The 25,593-nt window shown below is 34.2% G+C and overlaps 3 protein-coding genes and 1 pseudogene across 4 annotated transcripts; 1 reads left to right on the top strand and 3 right to left on the bottom strand.

Moving 5' to 3' along the window:
- Positions 1-5,217: 5,217 nt before the first annotated feature.
- LOC125576444 lies at positions 5,218-5,985 on the top strand (annotated as a pseudogene).
- A 3,619-nt stretch (positions 5,986-9,604) lies between these two features.
- LOC106432426 (DNA mismatch repair protein MSH7) lies at positions 9,605-15,666 on the bottom strand. The gene is made up of 17 exons (XM_013873260.3): positions 15,126-15,666; positions 14,481-14,970; positions 14,299-14,394; positions 14,158-14,213; positions 13,652-13,718; positions 13,439-13,534; positions 12,872-13,003; positions 12,736-12,769; positions 12,594-12,641; positions 12,235-12,434; positions 12,026-12,152; positions 11,630-11,907; positions 11,299-11,493; positions 10,761-11,177; positions 10,583-10,679; positions 10,372-10,499; positions 9,605-10,301 (listed from the first exon to the last, which is right to left on the bottom strand). The coding sequence occupies exons 1-17, from the start codon at positions 15,470-15,472 to the stop codon at positions 9,798-9,800; spliced, it is 3,312 nt and encodes a 1,103-aa protein (XP_013728714.2). The 5' UTR covers positions 15,473-15,666; the 3' UTR covers positions 9,605-9,797.
- Positions 15,667-15,883: 217 nt separating this feature from the next.
- Positions 15,884-18,511, bottom strand: LOC106432427. 2 transcript variants are annotated; one of them, XM_048736584.1, is made up of 2 exons: positions 17,038-18,511; positions 15,884-16,668 (listed from the first exon to the last, which is right to left on the bottom strand). In XM_048736584.1, exon 1 carries the CDS (start codon positions 18,308-18,310, stop codon positions 17,069-17,071), a length of 1,242 nt encoding a protein of 413 aa, XP_048592541.1. In that variant the 5' UTR covers positions 18,311-18,511; the 3' UTR covers positions 15,884-16,668; positions 17,038-17,068. The 2 variants fall into 2 exon arrangements, with proteins under 2 accessions (XP_048592541.1, XP_013728715.2); XM_013873261.3 differs by having other exon boundaries at positions 17,054-18,510.
- Positions 18,512-19,221: 710 nt separating this feature from the next.
- Positions 19,222-20,900, bottom strand: LOC106432430 (transcription termination factor MTERF4, chloroplastic-like). Its single transcript, XM_013873266.3, has one exon. It carries the CDS (start codon positions 20,610-20,612, stop codon positions 19,359-19,361), a length of 1,254 nt encoding a protein of 417 aa, XP_013728720.2. The 5' UTR covers positions 20,613-20,900; the 3' UTR covers positions 19,222-19,358.
- Between the last annotated feature and the right edge of the window lie 4,693 nt (positions 20,901-25,593).

The following is a 25,593-nucleotide window of genomic DNA, read 5'->3' as shown; positions in this document are numbered from 1 at the left end:
CAGAAAATAAGATATGCATCAATAGTTTCCTACTAATTGAAGAAGTTCATGATTGTGTTTGAAATTGAAATAATTGTTTGGTGATTAAATTTGTAAATATTAAATTAATAGCTAACTCAGTTCAAAAAGTTTATAAATTTATGTTACTGGACAAATAATTTCAAATAAAAAAATTTGTCCAATAAAAGATTTTGATTAAAAAAATCACTTAAGACCGAAAGCTATATTATTTTCTTTTTAACCACATCTGTTGCATTGCATTATATTTAAATTAACAAAAAAATTAATCGTTAGTGAAGATCTCACAATTGAGAAAGCATACATTTAAGCAAAAATACGAAAAGTTGAAAACTATATAGAAAAGAGGAAACTCTTGAAACTGAATATCTCTCAAACAGTCAAATTTTCTAAAATAGCGGACACTAAAATTGGATCTTAATCTACTGCCAAGTTCAAGAGTAGTTACTGTAATAGTTTAGACTCAACTCCAGAGGACCAATTTATATTTTTTCTTTATGGGTTTAATATTAAACTAAGACAATAGATTTGATGCAAATAAAAATAAACAAGTAGCAGAGAATGAGTTCATTTGGTTTCAGATTATAAAAGAGCTAAGTCTATGGTGAATGATCAGGTGTCAAGCAATCACGAGCCAAATAATTATTAAGGAACAATTTAAAACAAGTCTAGAACTTGAAATACACATATAGATCAATCCTTTTTCGTGGCATCTCATCTTTTATCAAGCAATTTTAACACCTAAATTTTCGTTTGTATTAAAATATGAAGACAAAAATTAAGCTTTTTTAACAAGTTGCCCTAACATCTACTTTCGTCGATTAAGGTCAAATTGCTCATTCATGTTGTTTCTAGCAACCTAAGCACTTTTAATGATTCGATTAAAACAAATTTCAAACATTAAATGGTTAGTTTACTGCAGACAGTAAGACAGTAAGTGTAACCATGAATGGAGAGAGTGTCGTGCCTGCCTAGTAAGAAAAGAAACCTTCCGCTTAGGGCATCAATTTCTCAAAGGATCAAATCAAGTCTTTAGTTGTGTCATAATAGGCAATATTGGCCACGGTTAGTATTCATACTATTAACTTTACTGTTGTATTTAAATCAATTTGATTATATGGGATAAATATAATAACTAACATGCAACCGCTAGTGCTCCTACCATTAATTAAACTTTTATTTACTTTTGTTTTCAATCAATTTAGTTTAACTGAGAAAAATAATCAATAATTAATAAATATAAGACTTTCCCTAACTAGAAAATTACAAGTTATCAACATTGGGCTTGATTGGTAGAGCATTAGCATTAGCAATATGCTATAGAAGCAGTATGCTGCAGGAGTTGTATGGTTTTGCTAAATTGTTTAATAGGATGATTTGTAGAGCAGTATGCGTATACTATTTAAAATTATTATAAAAATAAGTATATAATATAGAATATATTTATTTTTAATGAATATATTTCTAATATATATATATATATAATAACATATAAAATTAAAAAGATAAATTATTAAATTATTTTATTAATAATTTAAAATTTATGTTTATATCAAAAAATATTATTTTAAAATATATTCTATAATTAAAATGTATATTTTTAAAAATTATTTTCACGTTTAAAATAAATTAAATTAAATTTTAAATGTGAAATACTATTTAAAAATATTTTTATTGTAAATTAATTTTAGAAATCAAAATTTTATTTCCTGGATATAAAATAATTTTATTATATTATTAAATAAGATAATAAATTAATTATATATTTTTCTTAATTTTATAAACTATAAATGCAAATGCTCTTCAAAAAGCTTCATATGAGAGCATTGGCCAAAGAGCATTTGGAGAGCATTAGTATTTAGTAAATACTTCTCTAAATGCTTTTATAACAGTTGTTGATTGAATAATGTAGAGCATAATGCTAATACTAATGCTCTACCAATCAAGGCTATTGTCTCGTATTTTAGTGGGTATCACTTCTAAGTATAATATATTATTTCTCAATATTTATCTCAAATTTGTAATTCTGTTTATTGTATAAATGTTTTAAGTTTGTATAGTAATCTATTTATCTTTGTTTAAATATATCAATTAAAAATATTGAGTCACTTGATTATTTTATCTATACAAAATAACTGTGAAGGGCATTTAAAAAGATTTTTTTTATTATGTGTTTTATAGGATGAATATAAAAATGTTATACTTTAGAACTTTTTGCTAATTTAGTTTTTTAAGTGTTTGTTATATAATGATCCTGTTTTTTGTCAAGATAGATACTATTTATTAGTTTTGATGTTTTCACTTTTAAATAATTTTGTTTTAGCATTTTTTGCTTTTCGGACAACTTTAAAAGCTTGCACGGCTCTGAATGGAGACAATCACAACAATAATTCTTATTTGTATTTAGCTCATGGATCTAAACACCCTAGACCTAATAATTGACTATTCAGCCATGAACAGAAAAAAAACACACATAGATAATAGATGAAGAAAATATGTCTAAATCAATAATAATAAGCAAATATGGTTGAGAAATCTTCTCCAAATATGTAGAGATTCTTCTCCCTTGACAATATTACAAGTTCTCTCAAAATCTCTCTAAAAAGTGGCATAGTCTGTGAATAATAATAACAAAAGATAATTTGCTGGGCTCTGGCGTCTGCTAAAGAAAAATAGGATAAATAGGGCAAATCATGAAATATCTTGGTAGTTACCTTAAAAAAATCTCGAGCGGCTGTTCTGGTTGGGATCATCCACCTCGCTGCTCTGCATGAAAATCTCCAATTTTTACTCTTTTCTGCATTCACCCCTCTAAGTGCCTTGCGACATATTCCAAACCTAAAATGACTCATAAAAGACTAGAAATATTCGATAAAAATTTGAAAACCAATTAGAAAACATATACCCAAGTAGTTTAAAACACAATATATCAAATAGTGGTCTGCGGTTTCAAACTACTATACCACAATCCTTGTTTTCAGCTTTTATATCATTGTCCATAGCATTCTTCCAATTTAAACTTAAAAGTGCCAAAATCACTAAATCACTCTTATATTATTCATCTTGATATGTGATTACCGAGTGAGTCATTTTATAATTGCATATTTCTGGTAGAGTTTGAATTCACAAAAAAAAGTATCCATTGGACAAAATGAAAAAAAAAATGATTACTAAGAGATGAGATCGATCATGGCTTTTGTATGATACATGAGTTTAATTTGTCATTTTGGCGAAACAGTTGTGGAGACTAATACAATTCGATAATTCTCTGCTAGCTCGAGTATTGTGTGGCGAGTAATATAAACTTTGCTTTCCTTGGTGAATAAGTTCTACATATACTCTAACATATATATATGGAAAAACTTCCAGCTGTGAGGCAGTTATTGGTGTTGAGAATTAGACAGAATATTCATTCGGGTTGCAAGGTTAAAGCATTGGAGGATCCTTGGATTCTGACTACCCCTGCGAGAATATTAATTCGGGTCATGAGGTTAAAGCATGGGAGAATTCTTACATTCAGATCTTTATCCAGCTCCAGGTCTTGAAAACTATTTTCCAGCTCCTTATCCGTGAATAATTTGGTATTTATGGAAAACCGAAAACGATAAATTATTCAGAAAATTGACAAAGATCCAATATAGTTGATTAGTCATATGGAAGGTGAATGTCAAGCTTGGTTTGCAATAAATGCAACATCCACTAGAGAAGTGCAACCACCATATTTAATAGATTCACAATTTTTATGCTTATAGAACATTTGTAAAGTGGATGGTTCATGGATTTCTACATCGCAATATACTGGGTGTTGATGAGTTTGGAAAGACATATCTTGACAAATCCAACTTATGAGGCAAAAAAACAAAGAAGACGAGTCTCCTCTTTGCATTTGGAGCTAGAAGCAATTGCTTAGGTAATGGAAAGTATGCTATGTCATTCAATATGTCAAAATTTTGCATCGGATTGCAAAGACTTGATCTCCATGATTGAGAAACCACATGCATGGCCAAGCTTTTCAACAGAGTTGATGAAGATACTGAGCTACAAAGGATATTTCGAACCTTTAATTTTTCTTATATCTCTCGGGTCAGAATAAAATTGCTAATTCATTAGTTAGAACTGCATGATTTTTTCACATAAATCTTATTTCTGTTAATTGTTATATTACAGTTTATATACCCAAACTATCTATTGTTTAAATAATAGAATAATTTTTTTGATGTAAACAAAATCGCCCAGTGGAACAAACAAGTAGTGCACTGTATAAAACTACAGTTTTTCAAAGCATGATTCTATTGAAAAACATTATACATTAGTGTCTTTGCTAAGTTTCTATTTTTTATTACAATAATATATATATTTGGAGAAACTTTGAGCCGAAAAAAAAGAGAATCTAAAAGCATCCTCATCGAAATGTTTTCAAGTTGAGTTTCATAATATAAATATAGATACAATAGTATTTAATAAGTGAATCTCTAACAATTTGAAAGGGTTATACTAAAGTTTCTCTTGACAGATTTTAATAAAAATTTGAACCTTTAATTAATCCAATCCAATTAAAATAAACTAAAAACAAAAAATCAGTATATAAAGAAAAAAATCACCGAATAGTATTAATTAAAAGTTCAAATTTTTATTTATTTTAATTGGATTTGAGTTAGATTTAGTGTTTAGGAAATGGAGTTAGAATTTAAAATGAGATAATTTAGAATTTTAACTGACTAAAATACTGTTTAATATTCCCTTTGTTTCTTTTTATACGATGTTTTAGTATAAATACAAAAATTAAGAAAAAATATACTTTTGTAAAAGCAATAAATTACAACAAAAAGTAGCAAAACTAGTCATTGCTATTCTGAACAAATAAAACAAAAACTATAGATTATTTTTGGCTCATTTAGCTCAATATACAAAAAAAAACAATGGTAATTATGTATCTATGCAAAATTCAAAAGTATTTGCAAAAGTGGTAAGAAAAATGGAGAGAAATTACAAATCAATCCCTATGTATCTAATCATTTTTTGTAAACGTAAGTCTCACAATGTAAAATAGTGTAGAAATATACAAAGCAAAACTTTGTCTCATTTGTTACTGAAACTACAAAGATTATTTATATCTCTCTCCTCCGCAGCAACGTTCTTCATGACCTTTTTCTCGCAACCGAGAAAAGAAGAGTTTTCATGTTTTCTTGTTAATACTAAATGGATCATGATAATATCGCAAAGCTCGCGAGTCTAACTCGTAAAGCTACACAGAGCTCCATCAGGTTGGCTCTGTGGCTCTGTCTCCATCCCCGGCCGAGCCGATCCATCAGCGACCGCGGCGAAGGAGGAAACCAATGAAGGATCAAGCTCGTAAGATCCGACGGTTCTTTAGAAGTCTACGACCGTCCAGTGGTGGTCTTTGAGCTCACAAGAGACTTACCAAAGCACAAAATCTACAGATCAGACTCGCTATACATCGGACAGAGGACACCTGTTCTGTCCGAAACCGACACGCTCAAGCTCGGACTCAACTACTTTCTCCTTCCGTCTGATTTCTTCATGAACAGTCTCTCGTTCTTAACCATCGCCGCCTTGAAATCTTTTCAAAATGGAGTCATGTTGGTCAGAAAATCCGCCGGGACTCAGCAGCAGCAGCCATTTCTTATACAGAAGGGAGGAACAGGAGATAATTTGAGGATTAGTGTGTCCGAAGAGTTCATGTCGGAGTTGATGATAGAAGGAAGAAAAAACAGAGAACAAGGAGTGGAAGAGGAAGGAGAAGGAAAAAATTAGAGTTTGTACGGTGAAACTGAAGAGTCAAAAAGAATTAAAGAAGACAATAACTTCTAAAGTTTTGTGGTAAAACCAAGAGACTATTTTGTTATATTTTTTTATTCATAGTCTATTTTGTAAGGGTTCATTTGGGATTTATGAAAGTTCAACAGTAGATTTCTATATACCTAATTAAAATTTCTTTTTAGGTTATGTGGTGCAAATTCCCTTATTTTTTTTAATATTTTTATCAATTATTTTAATAGTTTTACATAGAAAGTTTCAAAACATTATACAAATTAAAATAAAATTATCTTCTAAAACATCATACAAAAACAAACAAAGAGAGTATACTTTTCAATGTTGTTTTGTGATAAAATTAAAAATTGCTATTTATGAGATTAGTTCTATAAGAGACCGAGAAACCTATTGATAACGATGTCCTATTTTTTTCCCATTGAAGGCAAAAGAAACTATTTTTCTCTTAGCTGACCAAGGGAAAGTACGTGACACAATAGTGATGAATTACGATTGGACAGTTACAAAAGGCCACCGTGAAACGCAGGACAAAAAGTTCGGTTTCGTCGTGTAGTGATTAATGTCCACAACTAACCTTTCCTCCACGGCTCTACGCACGCAACTACGTTACCCAGTTTAGTCCATTATCTTTTTCTCCACATTAACTCTCTATATAAATTTTTGACCAGAAAAAAAAAACTCTCCATATAAATTATATAGTATATTTTTGTTACTCTGATTATAGGGAGAATTCGAAAAAAAAAAAAAGTGAACGCATATGACAAAAATATATTATGCCCAGCTTTTATTCTAAACCCAACTTTTTGTAATCCTAATTGCAATTGTGTGCGCAAGTTATCTCGAATTCTCGATGGTATAAATGCCGCACTTCACGCTGCGTTCTGTAATCTGTTTTGTTTGCTTGATCCACGCAGGTGTTAGTTTTTATTTTATTATAAATTGTTTTTTTTTAGCAACTTATAAATTATTTGTAATTTTTTAAACATATGAGTTATTTGTCAAATATTAGAATATTAGGTCCCTATAAACCTGCATGGACCTGTAAAAATCTGATTCGAACTCCATCCAGAAAATTTATTATATCCGACTAATTTTAAAATCCAAAAAATTAATATCCGAAAAACCGATATGTATTATGAATATCTTTGTCTAACAAATTGTGTAAACAAATAAAAAATTATTTGTAGCCGGTTCGAATTCTCATCACGAATTGGAATAATTTCGTACAAACCTGTGAAATTATTATGTATTAAATAAGTTATATCGAATTATTATGGTAAATGAAATTAATGAAGTAGTTTGGAAAAGTGAAAAAAGAATGAAAAAGATATAATAGTTATGTTTTGTAATTATGCAATAAATAAAATTGAATTAATTAAAAAGATAATAAATAAAATGGTTAAAATTATTTTAAAAAGGAATGAAAATATGTAAAAATCACTTAAAATTAGGTAAGTATTATTTTGTTCTTCTCTTTTAATAGAATAGATAGATTAACGTGAATCTTGACAATTATTTTATATCAACTAGCTAGCTTTTCCCATTATGTCATATTGTAGTATGAAACTGATAGATCTAGAATGAAACACACTGTTAATTTTTTTATTCAATTACGGAAAATGATTTAGAAAACATATAAAAATCAGTCGATGATAAGCTTATACAAGAGAGAACTTATTGTCGCTAGTGTCGTGTCTCGGTCAAAAATGAACAAAAAGTGAAGTAAGCGTATTGACTCTCTAGCACTTACATACATGAGATGAATAATTCAATCAATTTGCAAACTAATTATTTATAGATAACAAAGTATATTCTGAAATAAGCAAAGAACAAAAATATTTCATATTTATATGTCATATTCCCTTTTATTTTTCCTATATATTTTTAATTATATATATTTTCTATTATTTTAGTTATATCTCAATACCTATTATCATATTTTCTCAAAATTTATTATAACGGGTAATTTTGACATAAGTTATTTGTGTTCAGCCTTGTAGAATGATAGGAAGAAAGAGATAACTTGTCGTATTGCTTTCTTCTACTCTAATTGTTGATAAACCAAGAGGTCTTGCCCTTAGTATATTTCCATATGAGTATGAGTCGGTTACCAGAGCTGGTCCTACACATTTTGAGACCACAAGCAAATAATAAATAAAAGGCTGAAAAATAAAATATTCTTTATGAAGAGCTTGAACCCAGCCTCCTTGCAATGTTTTGTGAGAGCATTACCACTAGACTAAAGGCACATTTACAAATATATGTGACCGATAAATTACATAATAATATTGCGGCCGGAAGCACATGCTTCCCCCGCTTATGTCAAGGGCCGGCACTGAGTCGGTATACGTCATTAGTCATCTTAATAGCAACAAGAGAGATGGATTGTATGGCTCATGACTGCCTTTCTCCTGGTGATGATCACATGGGTCTTCCTTCCCCGGTTGATGGTTCTTGCTACCAAATATTGTTTGGGTATTGTGGTGTATCATCATGGAAAGTGTTTGGATTTATGATTGCATCGGTGGGATTCCCCCACGTAACATTCAGTGAGGGATCAAGCCATTCTTTGTTCATATCATTGTGGACGCATGGTCTAGGTAGGCGCCTAGCCTTGTGGTCACGTGACCTTGAAGTTGATAAGTCATCTGGTCTAAATGGCGCATGGTCAGACAAGATTGTAAACTTGTCGATATGCTTTATGAGCTTGATGTCGTCCTGCTTATGAGCAGGAGGTTGTGGTTTGAGCCAGTAAGCTGACTAGTGGATGTGTTAAAATGAGTAAAGACCTTGGTCTGGATGTTAGTTATTGCGTAGATCTACCTATAATGGCCATGTCGATGAAAGTGACCTTCTAGGTATGTCTCCATGCATTGGTGGCTGCATTTGTAACGCCATCAGTCCTGCATAGGACTAGACATACGTTTATGGACAAGCATAGTCAAGGTTCAGACGAATTATCAATATGGATACGCCATAGGTGTGGTCAAGAAGTTTAGTCAGAAGCTTGGTTAGTTTTTACGACCAAAACAAGGTTTCTCGTAGCTCGGGAAGAGTGTGGTCAGCTCAGAGTTAACTAGATATTTGTGACTAGCTAAGAGTATAACAGACCATATCAGGCAAGCTATGTGGTCAGTCAGTTCAGGCAGTTGGGTCGAGGAGTAAGACAGTCGTGGTCGGGTTAACCATAATTGTCGGGTCTGGTCGGAGGGGTTGACTGGTTAGGCATCTAGGCTAACGTAGCTTAGTTAAGTTAGGTTAGGTTAGGATATGGTTAGTCTGAACCAAAGGCGGTCAATGGCGATTTAATTTTAGTTTAGGGTGATTATGGGCGAATGGGAAAAACGAATGGTTACAAGTGCAACTCGCACTATTTTGGCTTTTTGTTAATGGTGACTCATTGACCATTTTCCCTTTTTCTATAAATCCTCATTGCATTTTCTTCTTTTTGGGTTAAACATTTTAGAAGAAGGAAATCCCTGGAGAGAGAGAGAGATATACATAGAGAGAGAGTGAGTGAGAGAGAGATGGAAGAAAAAGGCTAACCGGCGAATGGTTAAAGTCGAGTGGTCGACTCGGCAAGGAGAGTGGTCAGACGGTCCGGTGAGGCAGTCCGGCTAGGCGGTTGAGCAGTTTCTGGAAAGGTCACCAAAAGAGGTGTCTTGAAACATTGTGATTTCTTATCTCATCTATCTTTTTGATTTGTTAAAGTTATCGTGTCCAAAACATTAAGAAAGGTCATAAAGTACACCAAGTACAATCACATATCACGACCAATATGTATTTTGTAAAATATAACAAAAGAATACCATCTTTTTGAAATTAAACTCAACGAGGGCATGATGAAAACATACACTGTTTGTGATCAATCGGCGCAATAAATCGAAGTATTTTCTAAGAGGAGAGAAGAAGAGAAAATAAATTTGATATAACCATTTTCCAGAAGGCTAAACATCAGAGAACAACAAGAAGAAACAAAAAAACAATTATCTCATCGCTTTTACTCGGGCAACAGAGATAGAAGATCTGATCTCATGCCATAAGCAAATCAACATGTCAGAGACATCCTCCTCCTCAAACATAGCCTTGTCGTCGTCGACGACTTGAGAGATACCCACCAATGTCTTGAGCCATTCTTCGTGCAGACTTGAGAACTCAGACCTTAGCTCACTCGACTTGAAGTTTTCTCCAATTGATCTCTTCATGGCTTGAGCCGCCACCGATGCTGTCTCAACCACTTGCTTTGGTATTCCCGCCATGAGTGCTACTTGAAGCCCATAGCTCTCAGGACAAGCTCCCTCGGCTAGACGGTACAAGAAAACCAAGTCTTGGTCGCAGCCACCTGGTTCTTGGTCGGATCTTGATTTGAATGCGCAAGCCATGTGTTTCAAGGTGACCCGCGGATGTGACGAGAACTCCTTGGTGAGAGGGTGGTAATGCGTTGCAAAGAGCATCCTGCACTTGACTCTCTCTACCATGTGACGAAAAACCTGAATACAAATCAATAAGTAATCTACGAACTGATTAAAGAGTACAGGTTGAAGTAGAAGAGAAAATTACAGAATATGCTATGGCGTATCCATCGAAAGTACTAGTTCCTCTGCCCAGCTCGTCAAGGATTACTAGTGAATCCTGAGTTGCGTTTTGAAGAACTGAGGCCGCCTCAGTGCACTCTACCAAGAAGGTGCCTAAATGAAAAACCGGCTTTACTAATCAGGCAGAACTGGTTTTATGAGAAACAGGTAACTTGATACCAAAAAAAAAAACTTACTCTCTCCAGTCATGATTCTATCAGATGCGCCAAGCCTTGTGAAGATAGTATCTACGAGGGAGAGTTCACATGTCTCACAAGGCACGTAACAACCAAGCTGCAAACAGAAATAAAGAAACGAAACTGTTGATATATGTGGAGAAAGCAGTGATTTATATATGTAACGAGTGTTACAAACCTGAGCAAAGATAACAGCAAGGCATGTTGCACGAAGAAGAGTTGATTTTCCACCCATGTTTGGTCCTGTTAGTAACAACGACCGAGGATGAATGCTGCTGCTTCCAGCCTCACCAAGGAGTAGATCATTTGGAACAGGAAGTTGACCATCAGCTGGAACTGCAAATGGATGCCATAGCCCTTGGATTTTAAGCGTTGGCCCATTTGTTTCCTGATTCTGAATCGTACTTTTCGACTCAGGGAAAATAACAGGCCTGGCCATGCTTCCAGCAGAGAGACTTGCAGAGATTGCAAAGGATCTCAGGACATCGAGGCAGCTAATGGTGTGAATGACCTCAGAGCACTCTGCGGCTTTTTCTATAAATAGATCAATGAGTATTGTGAGAGTTTCAGCATTCTCCTCTGTCACATCATGGTTCTGGTACAAGATTAATAAGTTACAGTTAGATACATATCAAACTGTATGCCAAACCATTGTCTTTGAGCAGTGACAGATATTTTGCTGCCAAGTATGAATTTGCAAGATAGTAGATGGGCACCTGATAATCTGGGAAGTCACTATCTATGGCTGCTTCAAATTGAGAAAGGAATAACTCAAGCCCGCCTTTTCCCTCTAATATAGGAAGTTTACAGAGCTTACAAAGCAGCCTAATTATATTCGATTCCTTCTGTACAGCCAACAACAGATCAATTCCACTTCTGAACCCTTTCACAAGTTGCCCAAATGATTTAACCTGCAGTGCAATAAATTTAGAGAAACGTAATGGAAAAAAACATACAGATGGAGAACAATCATAGACAGAACAGCAATGCGTAAGACCTATACGAACCATACAAGGCATTGTTCAGAGAGAGCGTTTTGAGTCTTACTCGTTGTTTCAGCACTTTTTTCCCAAGAAGGGCAGGCAAAAGATAGGCTGATGACTGAACAGTAGACTTAATGCGTCCGAGCAGTCTTTCTAAGTCTGGAAGTTTATGGAGATACTGGCCTGTGATTTGCATAATTTCTGAGTTTGCCGTGAATTCTTCGACTACATCGAGTCTTTTATTGATACTTCCTATATCTTTGAGGGGATGGCAGATCCAATTCCTTAGCAGCCGCTTACCAGTCGGGCTAACACAGTTATCAAGAAATTTGTACAAGGTCCCTGCAGAGGATATAAAAATTAGATATTACTAGCTAGATATGTACCAAGTTTTAGAATATGTATACCGACCCCTGTGTCTACGCTCTACTTGAACCTATAAAGAAAAAATTGTACTTGCCTGAAGGACCACCATCAAAGCTATTGTTGAATATCTCCAGATTTACCATCGTCTGGCCATCAATTCTTAGACAACCACTGTAAACCCTGTAGGGATGAATATCCCCATTCTTAAGTACATCTTCTAGCTGCAAGAAGATAGAACCAGTAACTTAAGAAGATTTCCTTTGCTTAACTTGTCAAAAGCGGAAACAAACCAAGCTAACCCACCTTTAGCCTAGAAAGATGATTGATTAGTTCTCCAAGAGCGCTAAGAGCAATTCCAGATTCAGTTAGACCATCAACAGCAGAGTTCCATGATTCAGAAGAACCTCTGAAGTATCCGCTGGATTCTATCATATTTCTCACTCCACAAGCATCTGCATCCCCCATTTCTTGTGGTCGTGGATTCAATTGTACCGCCGTAGACCCTATAAAAACGATCACTAGAAATGTTTACGAGATCTATCATTGGATGCGCAGCAATAAGAAGACATATTGTCATGCATATCTGTCTACATGATGATCTCGTTAGGTTTCTTAAACATATTTTCCTAAATTTTCAGTCAGGTTGCCTACTGAAATTGTACCTGTCAATGTATATTTCCTTAGGGCCTGTTGGGACTCTCTTGATAGCCCTGCAATATTTAAATATTAACACACTTAAACTTAAGCAGTCACAACTACCTTAACTTCAATTTGACAAAACCATTGGGTGTAAAAGAAGTTTACCTTTACTCTCATATATCACTTCTTTTGGAGAAACCTTGAAAAATATACCCAAAGGAAATTTAGAATAAATTCCCGAAAACCAAATATGCGCCCAAAGTCGCATAACAGATACAAGTTACGGAACAAACTTGCATACCTGCATCAATAAAGCTCCAAGAGCAGCACATGAAGCATCATCACTGATGGACCCAACCCAAAACCTCAAGGAAGCACAGTCGACGAAAGCAAATCCATATACAGTTGAACACTTTTCTAGCTCCATTTTCACCTAAAGCCAAAGTTCAGAAGCAAAGCTGACATCAATTCATTATGCAATGTAACCAAAAGCTAATCCCTAAGCTATTCTAAAAGAACTTGCCAAATCAATGCTTTGCATTAAAATATCATGACTAATATAGGGCTTATATCAGCTATCATTTTCTCCAGCATACAAGACAAACATAACACAAACAGTGGTCCTTGTGAAAAGAAGGAATGCATTAACAAGGACTGACACTTAATAAAATTCAGAGGATATGATACAGAGAATTAGTCTGCAGTTCGGTTAAAATTTAATGCAAGGCAATTCTCTAGCAAATAAAACTAACCAGCAAATGTTGGCATTCTAATCCCAAAGTCTTACTGCTGGAAGAAAGATTGCTAAAGAAGAGTATAAGTTTCGAATACTTGAATAAATTTCACTTGTCTAAGACAAATAACAAACCTCTTTTATAGCAAGGAGATGGACGGGATCAGGCCCTAGATTACCCTCGCTTGCTGTTGATGGAGTTAATACCTGAACTAGCTTCCTCGGTATTATCTGACAATCAGATCAGAACAGGCATTGATTTAACGACAGTGTGAAACTAGTGTAGTGAAAAATAAAATAATCAAGAACAGTCTGCACCCTTGTTGACATGTTCCCAAGACAACTTACAGTATTTGCACCTCTGGCTTTTGCCTGGTCAGATGTTTCTAACTGCTCGATTCTTCCAACTTTATATCTTCAAAAGAAACAACGAATGTGTCAAAAGACAGAAGTCGTGGAGAAGGAAACATATGAATCTGCACGTTAGTTCTTATTGAAAACATGTATGAGTAATAAAGTTTCAACGGAAGGCTTCAAACCCTCCATGAAAGACAAATGAGTGTATCACACATAACTAAACGTAATTATTGGTAAATATTGCAATAGATAACTAGCAAAAGTTGACCGGGTATAACTCTACCTTGCCAGTTGCTAATGAGAGCACACAAATATAAAGTACAGTTTTTTTTTTTCCTCCTCTAGGAAAAAGGCTTATTATAAAATGAGAGCAAAGAAGAAAACATATCCTAGGTTATCAGAATCCTAGCTGATAATGGCTGAAGTGATCTCCATTTGTTTAAGTCCTAACCAAAGTGGAAGCAAAGAAAAACCATAAAGTGTGATAGTTCCCTTACCCACGAGCTAATAGCTTTTGCACTGCGTCATCTATCCCACTTTCAGAGATACCAACCTGATAAAAAAAGGGGACGTCAAATCTATAGACTTGGTAAAAGAAATGAATCAAGCAAGCCAGTTGTTTCAACCAATATACATACCTGTCTGCATTTTCCCACACCGCTCATGGTCATCTTCCAGTCAAGCTCCTTGTGACCTAACTCTGCATCTAGCTCATACAGCTCATAAAATTTGCCCTGAGAAGAACATAAACGAATGCAGATGTAAGCCAACCAATCACATTGAGGAAAATAGATTTAGCACTAGACTGAGATTCACTCACCACTTTAAAGAAAAGCACAACATCCATATACTCACTCTTGACACTCCAATATTGCTTCTGCGACGCAGACATTTTTTTGAAAACGTCAGCTGGTATGTAGAGGGTCTTTCTATCGTAAAGGGGATCATCAGGCCGCCTTCTATTGGCATCCCTGATCCGAGAAGGCTCAAGCCATTCAAATTTGGTCCCTTCGTTCACGTCTTTCTTCTCTCCACAAATTCGATCCTCAAACAGTTTCATCCGTTTGTTAGAATCAAATAGAGAGGCCTTGTTCTCAGTAAAAGCCACTCCATCCTCCAGAACTCGCTTCAAACGAGGAACACTGGGACGCGTCCCGGGCGTATCTGGGCCAAGAACATCGTCATCTTCTACTAATCTTGGTTTATATACGCAAAAAGTACGGTCTCTATCTTGAGGTTGAGCATTATTCGTTGGAAAAACACTCTCAGGCATCTTAGATACAGATGAATCACGAAACGGAGCAACATTCCTGAAAATTCCCAAATAATGATACAAGGCAGTAATCAGCATCGCCACATAGTGCAATAACGCATCGAATCTAATCGAATCGAATCAGTAAGATTCGAGGCTAGACCTAATGTTAGCTAATGATTCAAAATCAAGAGGAGCGAAGATATTAATTACCTCTCGCCAGAACATTCAGGAGGACCATCGACTTTCACAAACTTATGCATGATACTGGAGAAGAGAGACGAAGCGCCACCGGCGGATTCAGCCGCCTTGAAGTTAGACGGCAAGACACGACGAGGAACTTTCTCCGGCGGAGTATCCACTCCTCTAACATCATCATCCACAGGTTTCGGCACATTTCGCTCCACAGAGCGTACCGAGGCGTCGCTGTTAATGCCTCTTTCCTTCGCAGTAGATCGTAAACCTCCTACGCCGCTAGTAGCAGCATCGCCAGGAACTGAACGCTGAGTAGCTTGCGACGGTTTCTGGAAGAAAGACAGAATCGATTTCTGGCGCTGCATGTTCGAGTGTAGATTGATTGAGAGGGGATGAGAGAGTGAAAGGGTGTTTTTGAGCTCAGCGAAATCGAGAATGGGGGGGAAAGATTAGCGCCAAAATTACTTAGGTCATCACTCTTTGGAGCCTTGATGACCGTACCGTCCGGTTCACTTCTACCGTTGGATGTATCGAGACATTGCAATTTCCCCGTAATGCCACGTCAACAGATTGTGACACCCAATAACAAAAGGGGGACTCCACTCATTCCACTCTACCGAATGTCTCTGCTAATTGTCATCCGTCCGTTTACTCGGAATAAGGTTTATGATGCAAATGGGCTTATTAAGGCCCATTGTCCAGAATGTGATACATTGGTTGCATTCTTCCGTCATCTAGTTTGTGACAAGTCTCCACAGACATTTGTGAATTTGAAATCACTCTAATAATAATAACTATTCAAATTAAAGAGTAACACCTTATACTACTAAACCTAGATTTTCACATCCCTTTTTAAGAACAGCTCATCAGTATCCAACAAAACAGACCGTATTGGTGGTAGTTCAGTTCCGAGCAATACTTTGGACATGAGGGCTTTGATTACGTTACACCTTGGTACCATCCTCTTCTCCAGGCTGCATCCAAATACCTTAGGGTGCAAAACCAGGGGCTTTAGTGGCCAATTCATCTTCTTCACCATAAACTCAATCTTCTTCCACCGACTCTGCAAAATGATTAAGACACTGAGGATGGCTGCACTTGACCAACACACCACAAACTCATCTCTGCTGAATCCTAGGCCTAGAAATGTTTCAATAAAATTATCTATCTTCTACTCTGAAACTCAAACTCCCTATACATTGTAGAAACTTCTTGAGCATTGAGCTGACCTCGTCTTTAAGTAAGCCACACTTCTCCAGGGTTTCAAACCTCTTGAGTAATCTTATTCTCATATTATGTCAGAGAGTGTGGACACTTCTTGAACATTTCCCATACATATAGGCATTGTCTTTCTCTTCTATTGTTTTGTTGCCGGTTCTGTAAGCAACCTGCAGAGCTTGGACAAACTTTAAAGTTGCCGGATCAAAACCATCCTCGATAACCTTTAAATCTTTCTTTTTGACAGCAGACATGTAGATCAGAGATGAGCAACGAGAATAACAGCTTCTGAGGCACGCCTTATTCATATATTTCTGACTGCATTCTCCTGTTTATTCTCACCCTGTAGCACAGAAGATTTGTATAACTTTCCCAACTAAAGTGAATTTATTGATGACAAACCTAAAATGTAAGTTTGATGATGCAATATCATAGTTCGCAACTTACATAGGAAACACCAACATGACCATTCTGCTTGTTAATCAATTTTTGTTAGTATTACTATTATATTTACCATTAACTTAATAGAATTTGTAAAATGTAGTCTTCATCTGACTCACATCTTTGGCAATCTCGGTGAGAAGAAAAGTGCAATAGTACATATTAAAATCGTCTAAAAAGATATGAGCATCATCACAGAGCAAACGAAACTACTCTGATTCTGCGCTAAGAGACTGGATTCTAAATTTCTTCAAAGATGAAAGGAACATACAATAGTTTTGGCGTACCATTGTCATCAAGATCTATGAAGCACAGTCAGCATTGAAGATAGCCATCAGCTCGGCCACAAGCTCCTTGTCATCTACCTTGAGCACATACCTGTTTAAAAACGCCTGGTCCGTACATGCAAAAACCGACGGCAGCGGCGGAGGGATTTCACTGACTCCATCTCTGAGCAACCTTCTGGACATGAGAGCTCCGATCACGTTACTCCTTGGCACAATCATTTTCTCCATGCTGTAGTTATACACCTGAGGGCGGGAAACCAGGGACTTTAGTGGCCAATTCATCTTCTTCACTAGAAACTCAGTCTTTCTCTTCAACGCCTCTGCAGAAAACCCAATGCACTGAGGACTGCTCATGATCATCGTAGCGAACTCGTCTCTAGTCACTCCCAGGCCTAGAAATGTTTCAAATGTGTTTATTATCTTCCTCTCAGAGTAAGCTAGAGAGAATGGATACTTTCTGAACATCTCCCAAATGGCTTCTACAGTGAAGCCTACACTTTTATAGACTGCAACTTTCTCTTCAATCGTCTTGTCGCTCATTTGGTAAAGCATGCGCAGAGCTGTGACAAACTTCGAGGTTGTCGGATCAAAACCCATCTCAACGACCTTCTTGAGGGATGCTTCGAATCTCTGTTTTCCACAGACGGGTTCTGCAAGGGAGACAAGCAAGGGCAAGAAGAGCTTCTGAGGCATGCCCAAATCTCTCAAAACCAAAACGTTTCTGATTTTGTTCCCCCGCCTACCATCTGGCCATGACTTCTTGGAACTCTTATCAGCTTCAACAATGTCTTTGACAAGATCATAGTAGAGGTTGATAGATCTGCCTTGTCTCTTATCCAAGATTTTGGGAACTTTTGAAACAATCTCAGTGAGCTCAGCTCCTCTAGACTGCAGGGAGTTGAGCTTGGGAGCAAGTGATTTCTCAGCGTCTAGTAAAAGCAGTCGTGGGTGATCCGTAATGATGGTGGAGATCTGAGAATCTGTGAAACCATGACTCCTGAAAAGACTCAGAACGGAATCAGGATTGCCCTTGTCCTCGAAGCTGACTCTTCTCGAGATCGACTCAGCGAGTTTTGTAGCTAAACCCAGTGAACCAACGAGGTAAGACACAGTAAAGCTCTTACCTTTCGGACCATCTCTAGGGCCAACATCAACGGAAGTGGATGCATTTTGGAAAAGGGTGAGTGAAACACTAAAGCTACGCCATTTCTGTAACTGTACTAAACTTCTAGTTCCATGGAGTGTCAAAGAATACATGATGGATGACAACGCAATCCAATTACCGAACCGGACGAAAAACAAAGAACCACAGGAGTTGAACCGATTCCAGCGATCTGTCTGATCGAATCCGAGAAAACGACGGAAAATTAAAATATCGAAAAATTAGGGTTTATGAGCAGATTATAAGCCCTTCGTCGTTTGCTTCGTCAAATCTCGATCATCATGGAAAAACTCATGTTTGTTCCGGTTTAATAACTAGGCACAACTTGTGTGCCGTTTTAGGTGTTTTTGAAAACTGCACACATGTTAAAACAGACTTTGATATTCCATTTCTCAGGTCCTCCTAAACATTAGCTGCAATATTTATTTACGTAAAAACTTTTTCCTCAAGACTAGGCCACAAAGGCGTCTAACTATGTACATTGTGAACAAGGAAAAAACAGTCTGAGCTTAAGTTGCTCTCATCAATCATCATCACCCTGTCCGGACTCAGACAGGTCCTCTCTTTACTCGACCAAGATCTAATGGCAAGTCACTTCGTGACTGCTCTTCGTGGCCTTCTTTTGTTTTGCCTGTTCCCCAAATGAATTTTGTCAGTTGCTCTCACTTATGAATGGCCACGAGCGGTAGCGGTGAGGTTTGATTGGGCAAAAGACATCCTCATAGGGCTAAACCCATACTCTTGGTCGCTTATGATTCGGAGATGGATAAGATTACTACAAGGACTGAAATGAATCCACTGCGTTTGCATATGTATTATTGGGATGACATGGAAAGCATTATGTATTTATAAACCTAAAGATAGATTATTACGTATTTAGTTTGCGAGGATGGTGAAGCAATGTCCTAATGCATTTTAGTTTCATCTTGTATGACATTCGACTACACACAAGCATGATACAAGGTGAGTTAGTGATGTGAGAAAAACAAGAGGACTCAAGTAAAGATATCAGAAAAGAGAGAACGAAATTAAAGTTTTAAGGATGTAGAGACAAAGGGTTCAGATCAAAATTACACAAGTCTAATGTTGAGTTTTTTTTTTCCAATCAAAAATGAAAGCAAAATCCTAGACAGGCTTTACGATCTATGAGGCACGATCTCCGGTGAAGATAGCCATCAACTCAGCTACAAGCTCCTTGTCATCGTGCTTCCTCACATACCTGTTCAAGAAAACTTCGTCTTTACATACCAAAACATACCCAACTGAAGGGATACCATTTCCTCTGAACATGAGAGCTTTGATCACATTACACCTCGGGACAATCCTCTTCTCCAAGCTGTATCCAAACACTGCAGGGTTTGAAACCACATCCTCCACCGTCCATATCATGGTGTTCACGAGAAACTCGGTCTTCTTCGTGACCAACTCTGAAGATAACCCAATACACTGAGGACAGTGCTTGACCATCCTCACAAACTCATCTCTGGTGAACGCTAGCCTCATAAACGTTTCAAAGGAGTTCAATATATTCTTCTCCGAGATCGCCAGCAAAAACGGATACTTCTTGAACATCTCCCACACATCCTCGACGGCAAAGCCTAGCCTTTTATAGAGATTAACTTTGTCTTCTACAGTTTTGTCGCTCATCTGGTAAACAATGCGTAGAGCTTCCACGAACTTGGAGGTCCTCGGATCGAAACCCATCCCAACAACCTTCTTGAGCGACTCTTCAAACCTTTCTTTCCCACTGACGATATGGGAGCAGGAGATGAGCAAGGAGAAGAGCAGCTTCTGAGGTACGCCCAACCGTCTCAGAACCAACACGTTCCTGATGATATTCTCCTGCCTAGAACCCTCCGGCAGAGCAGAAAGACACGACATCTCGTAGTTGGAACTCTTGTCGGCTTCGATAATGTCTTTGACGAAATCGTAGTACCTGCCGACTGCTTTGTCCCCTTTCATCCCCAAGATTTTGGGAACTTTCGAGAGAATCTCGGTGAGCTCGGAGGTTGACGCTCCTCTGGAGTGGAGAAACTTGAGATTGGGAGCAAGTGATTTCTCAGCATCTAGTAGGAGAAGTCGTGGATAGTTTGAAATGATGGTTGAGATGTGAGAATCTCTGAAGCCGTGACTCTTGAGAAGATTGAGAACAGAGTCTGGGTCTCCCTTGGCCTCTGAGGTGACTTTCCTCAAGATTGATTCTGCGAGTTTGGTGGTGAACCCCAAAGAATCGACGAGGTAAGCGACAGTGAAGTTGTTGCGTTTTGGACCATCAGCAGGAGAAGCAGAGGAGAAGGAGTTGGAAAGAGTAGACAATACATTTGGCGATGCGAATCTCAAATGACCCCATTTCTGAAACTCAATCAACCTTCTTCCACGGAGAATCAACGAATACATTTGACTAAGCAATGCAGTTACCTTAAAGCAACAGATCTATCTATGAAATCACCCAAGCTTCAACGACAAAATTTCAACTTGATTACTGTAGCGAACAGCGAAGAAGATGATGAGAAGTTCACTCATACATCAGATTCTCATATCTGAAGCTCAAATCAATAGCATGATAGAGGCTTCGAGAAGATGAGCCGCTCAGTAATTGAGTATTTGCTCTGAATCATGGAGTCGTTGCCCTCTTTCGAAACCCTAACTCCGACCTAGGATGAAGAGACCCCACCGATATATGCGTTAATAATCATGTAAATATAACTGTATAAAGTAATCATGGTTCAATATCAAAAAAAAAACAAATCAAATTTATTTGATATAAATTTGTGTTTTTGATTATTATTTATATTTAAATGTTACAAAGAAAGCATTATAATTGTGTAGATTATAATATGTTTAACATTTTAATAGAAATAATTTTGATGATGAAATATGTAACCAAGTTTTAATAAAATCAGGATATATTATTAGTTTATAATATAATTTTAATATCTTTTCGCGATATTTTTATATTTGATCATAATCCACGATAAAAAGGGCAGATTGAGTGATCTGCACATAATTTATCTCAGATTTTGGATTAAATTATAAAACTTATTTTTAAAAACTCCATAAAATTCGGTTAAAACCAAAAAAAAATTATCGACCCGTGATCCGGTAATGGTTGACCCGAAAAAACCTAGATAAATCTAATGGTCACCTATATGAAAGTATTATAAAGTTGGTAATTTGAGTAATGTAGTGTGCTTTAGGCGGAATTTCAATGCTACCAGCAAATTTGTAGATTTGAAATGTTGTTATAGATTTTTTTTTTTGTCAACAAATGTTGTTATAGATATGTAGATATGTTCTCTATTTATTAAATAAATAGTAACAATGTCAATGAGGTATAGACCATGGCCTGTATTTTTAGCTAACAGATAAATATTTATTTTAGTATTGGATTTAACTTAGACTCAAATAGAATTTTACTAAATTTCGAAAGTAACCACTACATATACAAATATTTATTTTTATAACAATTTAAAGAACTTGTAAAAACGGAATTACATATAAATAGAGGTTCCCTACACATTTGCCTATTAATATAAACTAGATTTCCACCCGCACAACCGTGCAGGAATATATTTTCACATTTATATATATAGATATTTGTTTTACATAATTACTATTTATTTTTAATATTACTCACATATTTCAATGTTTGTATAATTATGCAAAATATAATAATTTTATAGTTTTCATGCTGTAAATTAAAATCATCACATATATATGTTGCTTATTATATATTTGTCCTATTGAATTTGCGTTTATTACTAAACTAAAATTTTTAATGCATGAAACAACATATATGAAAACAATTTTGTATTTAATTTATTATAATCATGATCCTTAATTCAATTCGCTAGTTTTTTAAGTAATTTTTTAATGTATATTAATTTTATATAATAAATTAATGTATATTAAAAAGTTTAAGATAAGATAAATTCTTATACATGTATTATATAGTTTACTAATATTAACCCGTTCAACCAACATGTTATATTTTTAGCATAAATATTTTATATTTATATAAATAAAATATGTTAGCTTATCAATTTAAAATAATTTTATCATATTTTGTTCAACATAAAGTTTTTATTTTAAAATGATAGATATTATTATAAAATTGGTAAAATGGGATATAATTTTATTCTTTTAGTAAAATTTCATTACTAATTACAAAATTAGTTGAAAATATTTATATTCAATTTATGACAATTAAGATCTTATTATAATATTTTTGAAGAGATTTGTTAAAATTTTAATTTTTTTCTTAAAAATTAAAAGATATAAAAGATATTATGATTAAAGTAGTTAAAAATATTATATATATTAGCATTAGTGATATACATTTAATAGAAAATTTAAATGATGGTCCAAATAAAAATATCATTCATCAAAAAATCGTGATTTTTATTTTATTAGATTTTTTTTTTGAAAAAGTTAAAATAGAAATAAATATTTATTTCTAACAAAATCTTTAAAAATTATTAGTAAATGTATTTTTGAAATTAATTAATTTCATTTTATTTAAATTTTCATTTATAAACCAAAAATATATTAAATTTTAATTTCTAATTATATTTTATGATAATTTAAATTAAAACTAACTAATTTTCAAAAGTAAATTTAAAAAGATTCTAAGAAGATTTTAAAAAGCTTTTGTTAGAACATTTTAAATATATTCATTTGTATTTCAAATAAAAAGATAAAGATATTAAAAGATATAATAATAAACTTATGTAAAATATGATATTTTCTAGGAATGGTACAAATTAAAAAAATCACACATGAAAAGAAGTCATAACTTCTGTTTTAATATATTAGATTATATTTTATGATAATTTAAATTAAAACTAACTAATTTTCAAAAGTAAATTTAAAAAGATTCTAAGAAGATTTTAAAAAGATTTTGTTAGAACATTTTAAATATATTCATTTGTATTTCAAATAAAAAGATAAAGATATTAAAAGATATAATAATAAACTTATGTAAAATATGATATTTTCTAGGAATGGTCCAAATTAAAAAAATCACACATGAAAAGAAGTCATAACTTCTGTTTTAATATATTAGATGATGTTTAACTTTTAATTAATTAAGATCTACTGATGCAGTTATAAGATTAATACTAGATTTTGATCCGCGCTTTCAAAGCGCGGGTTTATTTTTGTTTTTTTTTTTCAATTGACAAATATTTAGTAAATGTCACATTTTGATATATTTGTGTTTTAATTTATAAAAGACTTAAAGATTTTATCTTTATTTATCGTATTTCATTTTAAATGACTATTTATGTTTAAAAAATTAAACTTTATTTTTTTAATGAATTAAGTTGGTATAACTCTGATAAATTTATTTTATTATGGGATTAATATTTTAATTAAAAAATTATATACTTTTAATAAAGATTTATACTTTTCAATAAAAAAAATTCAATTATTTTTATGAATGCTTAAATTATATTAAGAAAAAAAAATAATAATAATTAAGAATAGTTGAAAAAAAAATTATTTGAACTTGGACTCAATGGCCCAAAGGAAAAAAAAAGTGAGAATGAAATCTGAATTTTTAATAGGCCCAAATGGCCCAAGAGAGATTTGATGTGGGCTGGATCCAAAAATAATGACCCAATATAGATTTGTTATTAATATTACTTAATTGCACTTAATGAAACATGCAATGTTAGTGAAGGAAAGGGCAGGCTAAGGTAATTATGACAATAGGATCCTGCTTAATAGTATAGATACCCTGATTTTTAGGAGTAGCCGTGTACATGTAGTGGTTACTTTCGAAAATTAAAACAACTTACACGATATCATGTGGTGGTTAATTAAAAGGGCAATGCAGTTATCATATAAAAAAGTAAAAGTAGATGAAATAATTGTTGGACTGAACATATATCAATGGGTCACATTGCTTTTTTAATAGAATAGATTTGTTAAAAAGAATTCAAATCACTTGTTATTCAATGTCCATTGGATTTTAATGGAATCTAATTTGAGCGGAATTTGATGTACTTTTGTATAAGAAATAAGTCTAAACAGAATCCAGCACTTCTGGCATGGATTTTGAATTTTATCAAATATTTTTTTATCTTTACTATTTAGGTTTTAACCCCAGCCCAGTTAAAGTTAGACGTAGACAAATTCGAAGTCGATTCTCCGTTAATCCTCAAACCCATTCTCACCTCTTCTAACCCTAAACTCAAGTTTAGTCGGACGTACCATAGCTTCTGACTTTGAAGCCATAGTTCTATTCTCAACCTCGTCGGAGTTTTCTCTAATATGCTGTCTTGTTACAAATCCTGTCTCGTTATAATCCGAACGAAAAGGTAAGAACTTTGATTTAATGATATTAGAAAGTATTCTAGCATTGGCCTTTAGATTATTATATGCGATCATTAGAGAGAATTAGAAGTAGTGGCCTCGATGCAAGCATTGTCGCTCATGCCTGTGAAACAAGAATAGAGCAACAATGGGTTGAAGATGATTAAAACCAGTTTCCTTTATTTTCGTAAACAAAAAAATTCCGTAACAGTTATTAAACTGAATGACAACTAATAAATCCACTTGCATTATAGTGGAATCATCGAATTCCACTGAAGTACAATCAAACTCTAATTCCATTACCTAATTATAATTCTCAATTCAATAACACCTCCTTAATCACAATCATGGCTCACGGGATTGAACAAATATAATTGTACTACGGTAAGACATGCCCAAGCCAAAGGTGAATTTATATGAAAATTATTTAGAATTTATATGAAAATTATTTAAAAAATATCGTATAGAAAAATAAAATTTATATTCTTGACTGAACTAATATTTTTGACTCTTAGACAATTTGTTTTAAAAATATTTTGTTAATTACATAATTTGTTAAAATCCCATTTTTAAAAAAAATTAGGTCAAAAGATTACTTATCGCATAAAAACCTAAAGTTTACGCCGAAGAATCTCAGACCTACTATTTAGTTACAATGAAACTACGTCAGCTCGGTTTCATATCATAATTTAGCAATTTAAAAGTTAATTATAGTTATGAGAAGTTACGTTCACATGTCAATCCTATCTATCTTGGATATTTTTCTTATTTTTGTGTCGGTTTTTTCATTTTGGTTATTCTTTGATATAAATATTGATTTTTGAGTTTATTCTCATTTCGTTATTTTGTTTTGGCCTGAGATTTAGAAAATGATTAAGATTTAAAATTATTAAAGAGATACATACTTAAGTTAAGATCCATACTTTATGCAGAATAAACATTTTATATTTATTACTTATTTTATATTTTTATGTATATTATAAAATAATAAAATAATAAATATATATTAAATAACTAAGAAATCAATTACTAAGTAATAAAATGGCGTGCACATATAAAT

The sequence above is a fragment of the Brassica napus genome, chromosome A1 (assembly GCF_020379485.1).
Source record: "Brassica napus cultivar Da-Ae chromosome A1, Da-Ae, whole genome shotgun sequence".
In the NCBI taxonomy this organism is placed as follows: Eukaryota; Viridiplantae; Streptophyta; class Magnoliopsida; order Brassicales; family Brassicaceae; genus Brassica; species Brassica napus.
Note: the sequence above shows the minus strand (reverse complement) of the source record. Positions and strands in the feature narration are given on the sequence as shown.